Source organism: Rhynchophorus ferrugineus, unplaced genomic scaffold (genome assembly GCF_030347505.1).
Source record: "Rhynchophorus ferrugineus isolate W39M unplaced genomic scaffold, kcgeb_rfMv2 rfM6, whole genome shotgun sequence".
NCBI classification, from domain to species: Eukaryota; Metazoa; Arthropoda; class Insecta; order Coleoptera; family Curculionidae; genus Rhynchophorus; species Rhynchophorus ferrugineus.
Genome location: NW_027472585.1, coordinates 4598247 through 4610839, shown reverse-complemented (window position 1 = coordinate 4610839; position 12593 = coordinate 4598247). Strand labels below are relative to the sequence as shown.

The window sequence follows — 12593 nt, the reverse complement described above, 5'->3', positions numbered from 1 at the left end:
TTTGAGTATCTGATTGCAATCTGAATATGTAGAACAGTTGTCGACAAGTTATCTTTAGTTTTTAGTAGTTTCCACTTTCTGCAAATAATAAACACTGCTTTGTAATATCATAATAATAATATTAGATATAAATGTGTGACTTCAAAAATTAATAATTGTATGTTAAAAAAATGTTTTAAAAAAAATGTTTTAACACCAGAATATATCGATTTTCTTCAGTTACTTTTAGAAACATAAAATGCTATCAGCAAGGACTATAAATAATGGTCTTTTCGTGTTACTCTGAGAAATTTTAATATTACGTATATGTGTATCTACATTTTACCAATTTTTATTTTATTTACAGAATAATTTATAGCTTGCAGTTAGTTGCCTCTCGGATGCAATATCTCGTATGATTTAAATATGGATACAATGGAATCCATGGTTTCCAGGCCAGTTGGTATGATCTGCTCAGCGGGAAGCAAGAAACCGTACTCACCAGTATCTCTTAGCTCGTAAACGAAGGCAATTGGAACTTCATATTCATGTTTAACCCAATCCATGCTACCTCCAGTAGATATATCTAAAGATAGTTAATTATTACTTGAGGCGTTAGTTTACTATTAGGAGAAAGTAACTAAATGTGGGCTAGTGTCTTTAATAGGGCTAAAACATGATTAAGACTATTTCTGAAATGACTCAAAGATAAACTGTCAGTTAGAAACCCTACAGGAATGTCCTTTACAAGAACATTTAGGTTTATTAAAGAAAACGTTGATCATTTTTTCAACTATTCTACGAGAAAAATAAACACAACGAACAAAGAAAGTCTAAAAATAAGAAAACAAAAAACTATAATGAAGTGATGACAGTGAAGGTGGAGAGGAATTTGATTCAAACATTGAACTAGATGCCATAATAGGGAAAGAAGCCCCTGACTCTGTATATGCAAAATGTATGTTTCACCAACATCTTTTTTTCAGAAAACACAAGAGGAATCTTGTGGGTGAAATGCTTAAGGTGTCGGTTTTGGGCACATAATGACTGTTCAGGGCCAGAATTTGACACACGGAGAAGTGATTATTGTAATTAAAACAATTAATTTCTTACAATTACCAAAGTTATTTGATTTCTTACTAGATAAGCATTATACGAATGTAATTTTCTTAGAAGATATTTAAGTTTACATTTAAAGCCCATATTTCAGTAACAGTCCCATATTTAGCATCTATTTGGCAGTTTTGTTAATGCTCAATTTTGATAATACAGTTTATCAAGAAACATATAAAAATGTTACTGTGTTATCTAAAAATATATGACGGATTAATATTACGTTAATAAAATGTTGTTTATCAAATATGTTTTACTTTTATAAGTTTAGTTACTTTCCTCTAACGTTAAAGTTAATTCTTACATAGAATTTCAGGAATATTTCCTACAACGTACTGTGTACCATATCGTTTTGACAGGTCGTACATAGCTTGCTCTCCAATTATTTTCTACAAATAGGAAAATACGATGCTTTTATTGTAACTAGATAAATATTGCGTACTTAACCATTTCTTCATAATTGTCCAAATGGTCTGTGGTATGTCCATAAGGGAGTAAAAGCATCTGACTGAAAGAATGTAAACTAAGGTATGCCTCAATTTGGAAACCTAACGAGTTGATGAACGAGAACATCGATTGAGTGGATGGTTCGGATAGAGGACTTGGTCCAGCGTAGACGTCAGAGCATGGGTTATTACTGGCGCCTCCTTGCATCCATTGATAAGGCCAATTACGGTTGGGATCGGCTCCATAGCAGAGTATACTGTACGGTTGTCGAGTTTTTCGCCACAAGCGATTCTAACACATGATAACATTGAAGTTTATCGGAATAAGCGAAGGTTCGATACCTACAGTGGTGTGGCTGTACGCGAAACCGTCCGGGTTGAACACAGGGAAGATGTACCAATCATAATTCTCAGCCAGGTGGCGAATTTCTGGATCCTCATTGCCCAACAATTGGTTAATGATGAACGTAGCAACTGCAGAAGTAATCCTGCAGAATTAACTCATATAGCGAACATTCAATTTGCTATGATCACTCTCATACCATTCACGAGCATGTATATTGGCTTCAATAAAGACGGTGTGTCTGTGATTGTTTGGACTGTAAGAAATTTTCACTCCAAGAATATCCCGTCCTTCATATGACTGTCCTCCGTCCACAATGGTTACATGGTCAGGATATGTATCAGATAAGCTTCTTAACCAATCATTAATCTATTTGATGATATAGTTGAATTCGTTAGTGCATAAAATTAAATTTAGTATGTTTTTATGATCATTTAGAAAATATTAACCAACAGCTGTAACGTATAAATATTGTTTTTATTGACTAAACCTAGCCGACAGAATTCGCAAATAGGCGAGTCTTCAGGACGAGGTCTCTGATGTATACTGTAGAAATTTCGCCAAATAAAACAGCCAATACAGGTCATGGATGATATTAAGTATAGTGCCTATTAAGATTGTAAAAATATAACATTAGCTTTACAGTCAGAGGAAATTTTTCCTTGTCATTTTCCTTGCCAAAAAGAAATATAATACTGTCAAATGCTTTGTATCATGTAACCGAACAAATCTATAGAATTTCACTTGGTTTGGTACTGCTGGACCATGTTGTCAAATATCTGCAAATTTCCTCAAAACATTAGTGATAATAATTAAAGATTATAAACAAATTTGAAGTGACAACATTGCTGACGTTATAAATTCTGATGACGTGTATTGACTGTTTTATTAGCTATATGTAGTTTTAGTTAATAGAGTCGGATATAAGCAATGATATATGTCTCAGGTCTAAAAAATTTTCAGTTCTGGATTTTGACGTTCGATTATCAAATATTTACATTATGACTTAAAACCACAAAACATAATTTTTCAAAGGATTTTTAAACCAGTTTATTATGGACCGAAATGTGGAATATCGTTACATACATTTTGCATTGCTATACGTAATATGGATAGTGTCCAATTAAGTATAAAAAATATATAAAAAAAGGAGTTTTTTTAATCAAAATTTTACCACGTTATTACTAGCTTCAGTAAATTGAAATATTCTATTTTTAAGTATATTTTGGACAAATTATTTTTTAATTTATCGTTTTTTATTTTATAATATTTAAGACAATAATAACGTAAAATTAGAAAATAAGTTACTAGTTGTCAGAGTAGTTATTGTTTTTTTATGTACTTTGAAAATGTCTTAAACAAATGTTAACTAGTATTTAAATGAAACATTTTATTAAAATTACATTTTCTAATTTCCCCCTGTAGTAAATACAACTAAGTCCAAAAGGAGCATGTCATTGTTTAGACTTAATAGAAGACTCTCTATTACAGCTATAATCTTAGCTTTAGCAGCTATAACCTTAAAAAGACACGGTGTCGTTGAATATCTAAACATTCCAAGAATTTTCAATGCACGTGTTCCTTCGAAGTGAGAAAGTCAAAGTTAGAAGTGGGTTTTTCTCCCTGAAAACCTGAACTAATCGAGCTGCAAAAAGGGATTTCTTTAGCGAGTCTTCTCAGCCTCCACCAAGAACCCGAGGCAAGAACTTCAGGGATAAAACAAGATGCCTTTAACAACGTAATCAACCATCAAGACAGATTGAAGTAGTAAATTATCGTCAAAGTCGTATGAAATGATTAGGTGTTTCGAAAGAAAGTCATCGTTTAGAGAGCAACTAAGAGTTCACGCCTTCGTAATCAAATTCGGTACGATAGATTCTCATCAGAAATCTTAATACATAACTCTCGCCTGTCTTATAATATTCATAGCCAGTTTAACTTTATATTACTTCTTATTATTTTATATCTGTAACTTAATTATATATTCTTATTTATGTCAAGTTTATAGCTGTAATTAGTTTTGTTCATGACTAAACCTTTTGAAACTAAATACGTCTTTGCGGTTTAATTTGCGAAAAGAATAGAGAAATACACTTGCAGTTATCAATCCAGCGTGTGTTCCTCTATGAGAATTCTTCTAAAGTACCTTGTTAATACTTACTTCGTCCAAAGTATGATAAGCTCTCCAGTCGAATGATCCAGCTAAACTATCAGGCCTAAAGCCTTCATTGTCTATCAGTTTCTGTATATCAGGAACGACTAATTCTCCCTGAACATTGTTCTGTTTCAAAAGTATCTTGAATTCGTCTAAATGATCGGGAGCTACTAGTAAATTAACTGAAACATTTTGTCCACGAATAGGACTAGAATGATGATGAAATATTAATAAAACACACAAATATGATGTAACAGTATGTTACCTGAAGAAATTGTATCCCGGGTAAGCAGAGGCTTCTATCTCAATCAAAGTATCGAGAAGTTCTTGCGTTTTAGGCACAAATCTGTACAATGTGTGATTATCATATCGGATTTTCTCAGCCAAGGAGCTTTGGAACACACCCAAAATTAACAAAGCTAGCAAGACTTTCATCTTAGGTTATGCTAAGACGATACTACGACTAACAATGACATTCACATACCATTAAATGTATTTTTATAACAATTATTTTATTAAAATGATATATTGGATTAATATCTCGTACGTAATGTCTAACACTTGAGCTTTAAGAGGTAACATACATATTTAAAAATAGTATTCAGATTTAAGTTATTAAATAGAATGTTAAAATATGTTTACTTTTACTAAAAATGTGTTTTTTTCAGAAATAAATTGTGCTTCACTGACATAAAGAGAATAAAATAATGGCTATGTAATGAAGTAAAATCAAATTATGACCAAAAAACAACCAATTTTTATTAATTTATCCTAATTTATTTAACCGCTTTTGAAATGTGTATCTTTTAATGTAAGATATAAATATTTTTAATAATATTCCAAAAAATATATTGATTCATTCGTCCTAACATCACATCTGCCTTAAAAAGCCTATTTTGTTTAAGTCACCGGGATCCATATTTAGTAAATATGGTGGTTGGTCGAAATTTCAATGAAATATTTTACTTAAATAAGACTACAACAATTATTCTATATCAAGGTATAATATATTTATGATAAATGTTCACTCAAAGGCTTTGATAAGCACTTGAGTGATGGCACTGGCATCATCGTTCAAGGTTTTTAAATATTTATAGTTTCGATAAATTTGTTAAAATTGTTGCTAAAATATTGCTTATTATTAACAAGCATCTCTATCGTATAATAACGTTAAACTAATTATATAATCATTAGATAATTATGATAAAATATATATAACAAATCGAAACCTGACGAATATCAGAGACAATTGAAAAATCATTGTTATTAACTTGTAATTATTATTCTTGAGGGATGCAGCATTAATGCATTCAATAAAACCCCCATGTGATTTATTCTCAAAGCTATGTCTCAATAATTAATCAATAAAAATGATCTTCAGAAATGTACTATCAGTGAAAGGAATTCATATATTCTCGAAATTTTGATAAGACCTTTAAAAAGCGTATATTCATAATATGCGTCTCCTTGATTCAAGTGCCCTGTGATAAACTGTTAAGGCTATCAGTTCAAGTCTACGTTGACATTTTATTTTTATTGTTATAAAAATACATAGACCACTTTGTTTTAAAACATTTTAAGATAACATTTTTATCCTAATCACATACACATTGCCTCGTAAAATAAAGCATGGTAAAAGAACCAACAATCATCAGAGGATGATGGTAATTTTACTATTTTTAAAATAAAAAAAATATATAATTTCTTTTATCGAACAAATATTCGGTATGCAGTTCGTAGAAATAACCGTGTTTGGTGATCTGAAATTCCCTCACAATATGATCGATCATATTATCTCAGGAAATAGGACAAATTTAATATATTGGAACCAAAATATCTTTTTTTTTTGTAGTACGTGGCAATTTTTCTCTGTTATAATGTTTTTTGCTATTTTCTATGCTGTAATATCGTTTGTCCATCTTTTTTATGGATTAAAAAAAACACATACTTTTTAAAACTCGAAATCATTCGACGCTTCACAAAATGTATTCAAAAATCTTAAAACAATCATATTTTGGCAAAGCTTTAATATATTTTTAAAAGTTACTAAAGGTTTTGCAAAGTATACTTCTAGTATTCTTGTCAAGTTTTGAAGGATTAAAGCTCTTTATTAGTTGGGCTAATACAGACAGTACCCAGTCATGAGCGGTATAATTAACTTTCGATAAAGTATGTTAAGATTTTTGTAAACTATCTTGATATGATGAACAATTGAACATCATGAAATAATACACATTTTTTTATGTAAACAATAAATCTTATGTCTAAAAATATTCTCTGAAATTCTGTAATTGTAGTTAATTTTGATTTTAGTCGTGGAATAGCACCACCAATCTAAAACAATTCTGAAAAATATTTCATGTAATGTAGCGCAAGAAAGTAAAACATAAACCATGAAATTAAAATAAATTACCAATAAACAACACTACATTCAACAACCTTCATATTTATATGTAAATCATTATAATCTATATATCAATCAATGTGTATTGAGACTAAATTTATAAGGTACGATATTTATTTGTGTAAACTATTTAAAGTAATTGCGTATAATTCTCAACAAACACAATATCTCCTTTAAATAACCTGATAAAAACAATTAAATTGTATCTTATCTAAAGATGCTTACAATTAAAAAATTCTAGACACAACTTGTACTTTATACTAGGACAATTAGTTATATTACTGAAACTAAAAAGATCATTTTAGAAATTAATTTTAATATTAAATAAAAATTATATGCCTTAAAAAACATTTTAATACAAGTGTTTTATTCAATAAAAGAATTAAAACTATTTTCTTTCTATAAAAAGATATTTTTTTCTTAAGTTATTCAAAATATATTTTATATACTATACTATACTATATATACTTATATATTTACTTATATATATATATATATATATATATATATATATATATAACAAATAACAGTAGTTAAAAATAAGAATGTCGCGAAGAATATTCTTCCAGAATAGTTAGAATAGACTCCAACGTTTCTTCACCCGTGGGTATGATTTGATCTGCTGGCAAAGCAAAACCATAATTTCCAGTATCCCTCATTTCCCAACTATATACAATCGGTGTTTCAAACTTCTCTTTTACCCAGTCCATACTCCTTCCAGATGATTCACCTACGAAAAGATAATATCATATCTCAACTTACTAAACATATTCTAAACACAAACCTAACAATTCCGCAACGTTGCCGATGGAATAAATTTTCCCCGAAATATTTCTCATATTTTCTATAGCAATTTCACCTATTTCCCTCTAAAAATGAACGTTTATAAAATAACGGTTATATGCAAGTATCTTTCGGCAAGTTTATTTAATAATTTAAAAATATTTAACATTTTGTAGCAGGCACATTTTTTAAAGATTCATTTTCAATCCAGTTTTTCAAACAAGTCAATATCAATCTTGATAATGCTGAGCAAGTACTAATCAGAAGGCGCGATTTCTGGTAAATACGTTGGGTGCGGTAGAACAACAAGCTACAACAGTGTATCCTTCACAAATCTTGTAACGTGTGGCCAAGCATTGTCGTGCAAGAGGACGACTGAACTGGTATTCACTATTATTGATGTTTTTTAGCAGTATTACTACATATAAAAGGGTTTGATGGGCTTGAGTAGCAGATTTCTTCAAATAATACAACAATAATAATGTTTTGAGCGTCTGTGTACACTGAATAACTCGATAATACTAAATGGAGGACAGCTATTTTATACAGAGGAATGTGAAAATCAGAAGAAGATCAAGAATGCTTGTTATAAAGAACTTAATAGAAAGTTAATTATATGACTAATTTTTATATACTGACCATTTCATCATAATTCTCCAAATGTTCGGGTGTATGACCATAAGGTAGCATCAACAACTGCCCGTACGAATGAAAACTAAAATAAGCTATTAAGTCTTTACCGATGGTATTTATAAAGTCCCTCATGACTCGAACACTTGGTTCAGATAATGGGTTTGGACCGGCGTATATATCCGAACAAGGATTGGACGAAGCTCCTTTTAACATCCATTCAAATTCCCAGTTGCGGTTTGGATCGGCTCCCCAACAAAATATATTATAACGGGTCCGAGTTTTACGCCACTTTCTGTCCTATGAACGAAGATGTTATTCAGAAGTTCATCTCAACAGCTGAAGTGTTGCTTACATCTGTGTGGGAATAAACAAATCCATCAGGATTCATAATAGGAAAAAAATACCATGTAAAGGTTTTAGCTGCCCAAACAACTCGGTCATCAGTGGATCGAAGCAGCTCATCCAAAATATAAGTAGATACTGCTGACGTAATCCTAAAAAGACATTATTAAAAATCTTTAATTTACACTATCTACGAACAGCCAGAAGACTTTATTATTGGAGTTATGATCTTAATTATTAGGTCACATATTGCTAACAGATAAACAACGTATTTTACAGTAGAAAATCTCATATTGATTATTGTTTTTCTTATAAAGATTCTAGCATAAATTCATTCATTAAAATCGATAGAAATATCTCAAGATGTATCATTTCAATACAAGTATGTTGACATGGTGAATAAAACAACACAAAAACTGAAGAGCAGGACACTAAAGCTTTGAGAGTAACTCAACTTGCAATTCTAAATCCTTTCAATCAGATAAGTATGAGATAAAAATAAATTGGGTTTCATCTTACAACTCAAGCCAAAACCTGTCAATTATTGTTATTTCACATGCGAACTACTGCTTTAAAGGCAAAACGGAAAGTGTGACCACAGTAAGCAGACTAAAAATTAGCTAAACAGGAAACTAAATATCAGCCAGTGAAAGCTGTCCAAAACGATCAAAAGAAAATTAATCTACGAAATAAAAACGTTGATAATGTACAGGAGGATATTAATGTTCAGTCAAAATTCATAATTTTTTTTGATTACCATTCTCTAGCATGGATATTAGACTCAACAAATATTGCCGATTTCTTAGTATTTGGACTGAAGTCGACCTTAACACCAACAATATCACGCCCTTCATGTGTTTTTCCTGGTTGCAGCAACGTTACAGTATCACTAAACTCTTCCTGCAGACTACCGAGCCAATTATTGATCTAAAACACATAAGCTTAAACTTTTAATGTTGTTATCTAACATTTCAATAAACATTATTAGTAACTAATGAAAATTAAACTGATAACTAAAACATTCTCAGGTTATATGTACCCGGCAATATTGAATAATTTATATATTCTAGAAGATTCAGTTGACTTTTTGAATTTATATAGTTATGTATACATGTACATATATATATATATATATATATATATATATATATATATATATATATATATATCACTACATAGTATAAAACAAAGTCGCCTTTTCTGTCCCTATATCCCTATGTGCGCTTAAATCTTTAAAACTACGCAACGGATTTTGATGCGGTTTTTTTCAATAGATAGAGCGATTCAAGAGGAAGGTCTATATGTATAATACATGCATAATATACTAAGGCAACATTGCTAATTTTAGAGGTTTCTAACGTGATGTTGTAAATTAACCTTTTTTTTTAGGCTTATTTAGCAATTAGCAAAAACGCTGCCTAACCCTACGAGTTAGATCAAATTAATGTACTACAGTATTGTACACCATAAAAAGGTCTACAAAAAAATCCGCGATGGTATATGTTTATCTTTTAGGGATAACCCACATTAACCATTTTTATTGTTTACTTTTTACGTGAGAAAATGGCTTATTTACGAAGCTATTTTAAGCAATACGGCATTAATCCTTATCGAATTAAGTACCTTAAATACAGTGTGCAATTAATATAGATCAATATGGTTCCTTACAGCATGTAAATTAAACAAATATTTTCGGAGATATTACAAATTTAAAATTTGCGTTTAAAAATGTGTAATGTAATAAAAATTGTATGAATTTAGATATTCCAAAGATAGCAGGAAATCTTCATAGTAAGTATAGGGGAAGAGGAATTGTTTTACTCCAAATTTAATGCTTGCAGGCCAAGGGCAGTAATGAATGAACCAAAAATACTGGATCGATTTTAATCATGTTTTCATTGAGTGACATAGGCATATATATTTTATGCCCGTGCAAAGTCGGAGCGGGCCGCTATGTTTTTATATACAACGTTCATATTTTTTCTGTAGTGTATTTAATTCAGCATTGCACCCGTGCGAAGCCGGGGCGGGTCGCTAGTATATATATATATATATATATATATATATATATATATATATATATATATATATATATATATATATATATATATATATATATATATATATATATATTATTATTATTATTATATGGACGCTGAACTTTTCTTATATAAAATTATAATTCAAATATTCAAAATCAATATCTCACGCTATCTACACAGTTTCAATATTTTTTTTAAACCTAATCCATCTTTTATTGAGTATACTACGTTCAAATAGCTATAAAAATAATCTAGTTTTTAAAATTTGTTGTTACCCAGGTAAACAAGATCGTTACTGTCTTTGTAAAATCATATAGAGATAAATTTGTACAAACAGATAATCGATAAGCATAAATAGAATATATCACTGCTTCTTCGAATATGCGGTTACTGGAATTATTACAGATATAATCAGTATATATTATTTTTAAGATACTTTTATTTCTACCTTTTGTAAATTAATCTAAACAACAAAATTAAACAAGGTACTAAAAATAAAAATAAAAAAAATTAAATAAATAATTAAAAAGAGAACATCTATGGAGAAAAAATTTGCCAAGATGTGTCCAAATGTCTTCTGTTACAAGTTTCTGCAATGTATTTTCTGAAAACATGCCATATGGGGAAATACCCCATTTCTTAAATATTGTATATAGATAATACAGATAAATACATATAGATAATATAAACCTAGATAATCAAAGTATATAGAACAATGATAGCAAAACACAGATAAATTTATCTAGGAAGATTAGCCATATAACTGCTTCATCTTGATATAGCATTATTGTGATGGTTATAGAAGTACCAAATATACTCGTGTATACATAAAAATTATACATTTGATGATACTACTTATATTTCATCATGTAATTGAATTAGTATGTGATTTTAAAGTAATGTTTGAGTTTTTTTAACACAATTATCTGGTTATAAAACCCAAGTATCAGTACATCGTTTAATCGGTAATGACTGAAATATTTACCACATATATTTCGTCTGAAATTGAATAAAGAAATAATATATATTGAGAAATGATCGATGTTGAAGAAGGATATTGAAATAAAAGCTGGAGAATAAGTTTCCTATCAGTTGTTCAGTAGGTGTTCATCAGGTGTTGTCAGAGTATAACAATAAGGCTTCACAAAGAAAGATAAGGGTTCAGGCTTCACAAAGAAAGATAAGGGTTCACAAAGAAACAAGCCGCAAATGCAAGTAGGATTCAGACTATGGAATCATGGTTTCTAGACAGATTTCCGTATTGCGTTAGCTTATGTAGAAACAAGCGTTTCTATTTATTTATTTTTATTCAAGAATCGAATTTCACAGTTGACCATAATCACACAATATACCTAAATTTGAAAATAAATAGCTGAAGCTGAACTGAAAAGTAATATGAAGTAAATTAAAATATGGAAAATTAATGTATATCGAATAGTGACTTGGTAAGTGGTATCTTGCAAGTTACATGATAGTTGACACTTCAATCGTCCAGAAGGTAGTAGTTTAGAACTTTTCAGGAAAATTCGGCTATGGATAAAACAACAACGCGTGAACGACTTAGTTAAAACATATATTGTTCATAAAGCAGAAACATATTTAGTGCTATAAAATATTAGTATGAATATAGTAATTTTCATATTTCGTATTCTTATATATCTCACCTCATCAAGTGTGTTATAGAGGGTCCAGTTAACAGGATTCGGTTCATCACTTAACGGCTGTTCATCATCGAATATTTCCTGTATATCATTAACAACAACTTCTTTGTCAATATTCATGAATTTTAGACAAAATTCAAACTCATCTTGGTATACTGGCGATACCAATATGTTGACGGGACGATCAACATCTACCACTCCATTCCAGAAATCGTAGGGTGTCCGATCACTAGAACCAAGTTCCATCTCTCTCAACATGTAAACACTGTTCTCATCCTTAGGAGTGATTTTGTACAATTTATAGTTTCTATAATCTATCTTTTCTGATGCAGAGATCACCAGAATAAATAAGAACAGAATGGGAGTCATTCTGAATACAAAAACACTTGAAATGAATGAAAAATGGAATAAAATTCTAGCTAAACGTTTATATAAAAGGTTTCAGGCACATGATTTATGATACACTTTATCAGTGATCATAAATTGTGATATTTTTTAAGGCGTCTGCATATTTCGTAATTAATTGAACTGCACGCCGATTATTTTTGTTTCTGTTTGAAATTAAATTCATGACCAGATCTAATCATCTATAAAATGGGACAGTAAAACCTTGACGTTAACTTAAATCCATAAAAAAACTTTATATATTTAAAATCAATGCCTTTTTTATACAAATAAAGCAAATTGAAATT

At 29.9% G+C, this 12593-nt stretch overlaps 1 protein-coding gene across 1 annotated transcript; it reads right to left on the bottom strand.

The window, feature by feature from the left end:
* Positions 1-277: 277 nt before the first annotated feature.
* Positions 278-12321, bottom strand: LOC143198304 (uncharacterized). The gene is made up of 13 exons (XM_076407436.1): positions 11905-12321; positions 8956-9125; positions 8209-8350; positions 7863-8153; positions 7225-7309; positions 6977-7170; positions 4302-4477; positions 4043-4244; positions 2081-2250; positions 1885-2026; positions 1540-1830; positions 1397-1481; positions 278-565 (listed from the first exon to the last, which is right to left on the bottom strand). The coding sequence occupies exons 1-13, from the start codon at positions 12268-12270 to the stop codon at positions 366-368; spliced, it is 2514 nt and encodes an 837-aa protein (XP_076263551.1). The 5' UTR covers positions 12271-12321; the 3' UTR covers positions 278-365.
* Positions 12322-12593: the final 272 nt, after the last annotated feature.

Coding starts and splice junctions, on each gene's coding strand:
- LOC143198304 (XM_076407436.1), bottom strand. CDS start 12,270: ATGACTCCCATTCTGTTCTTATTTATTCTGGTGATCTCTGCATCAGAA. Junction 8,154..8,208: donor TTGTTTATTCCCACACAGAT/GTAAGCAACACT, acceptor CTTCGTTCATAG/GACAGAAAGTGGCGTAAAAC. Junction 4,245..4,301: donor CCGGGATACAATTTCTTCAG/GTAACATACTGT, acceptor TCATCATTCTAG/TCCTATTCGTGGACAAAATG.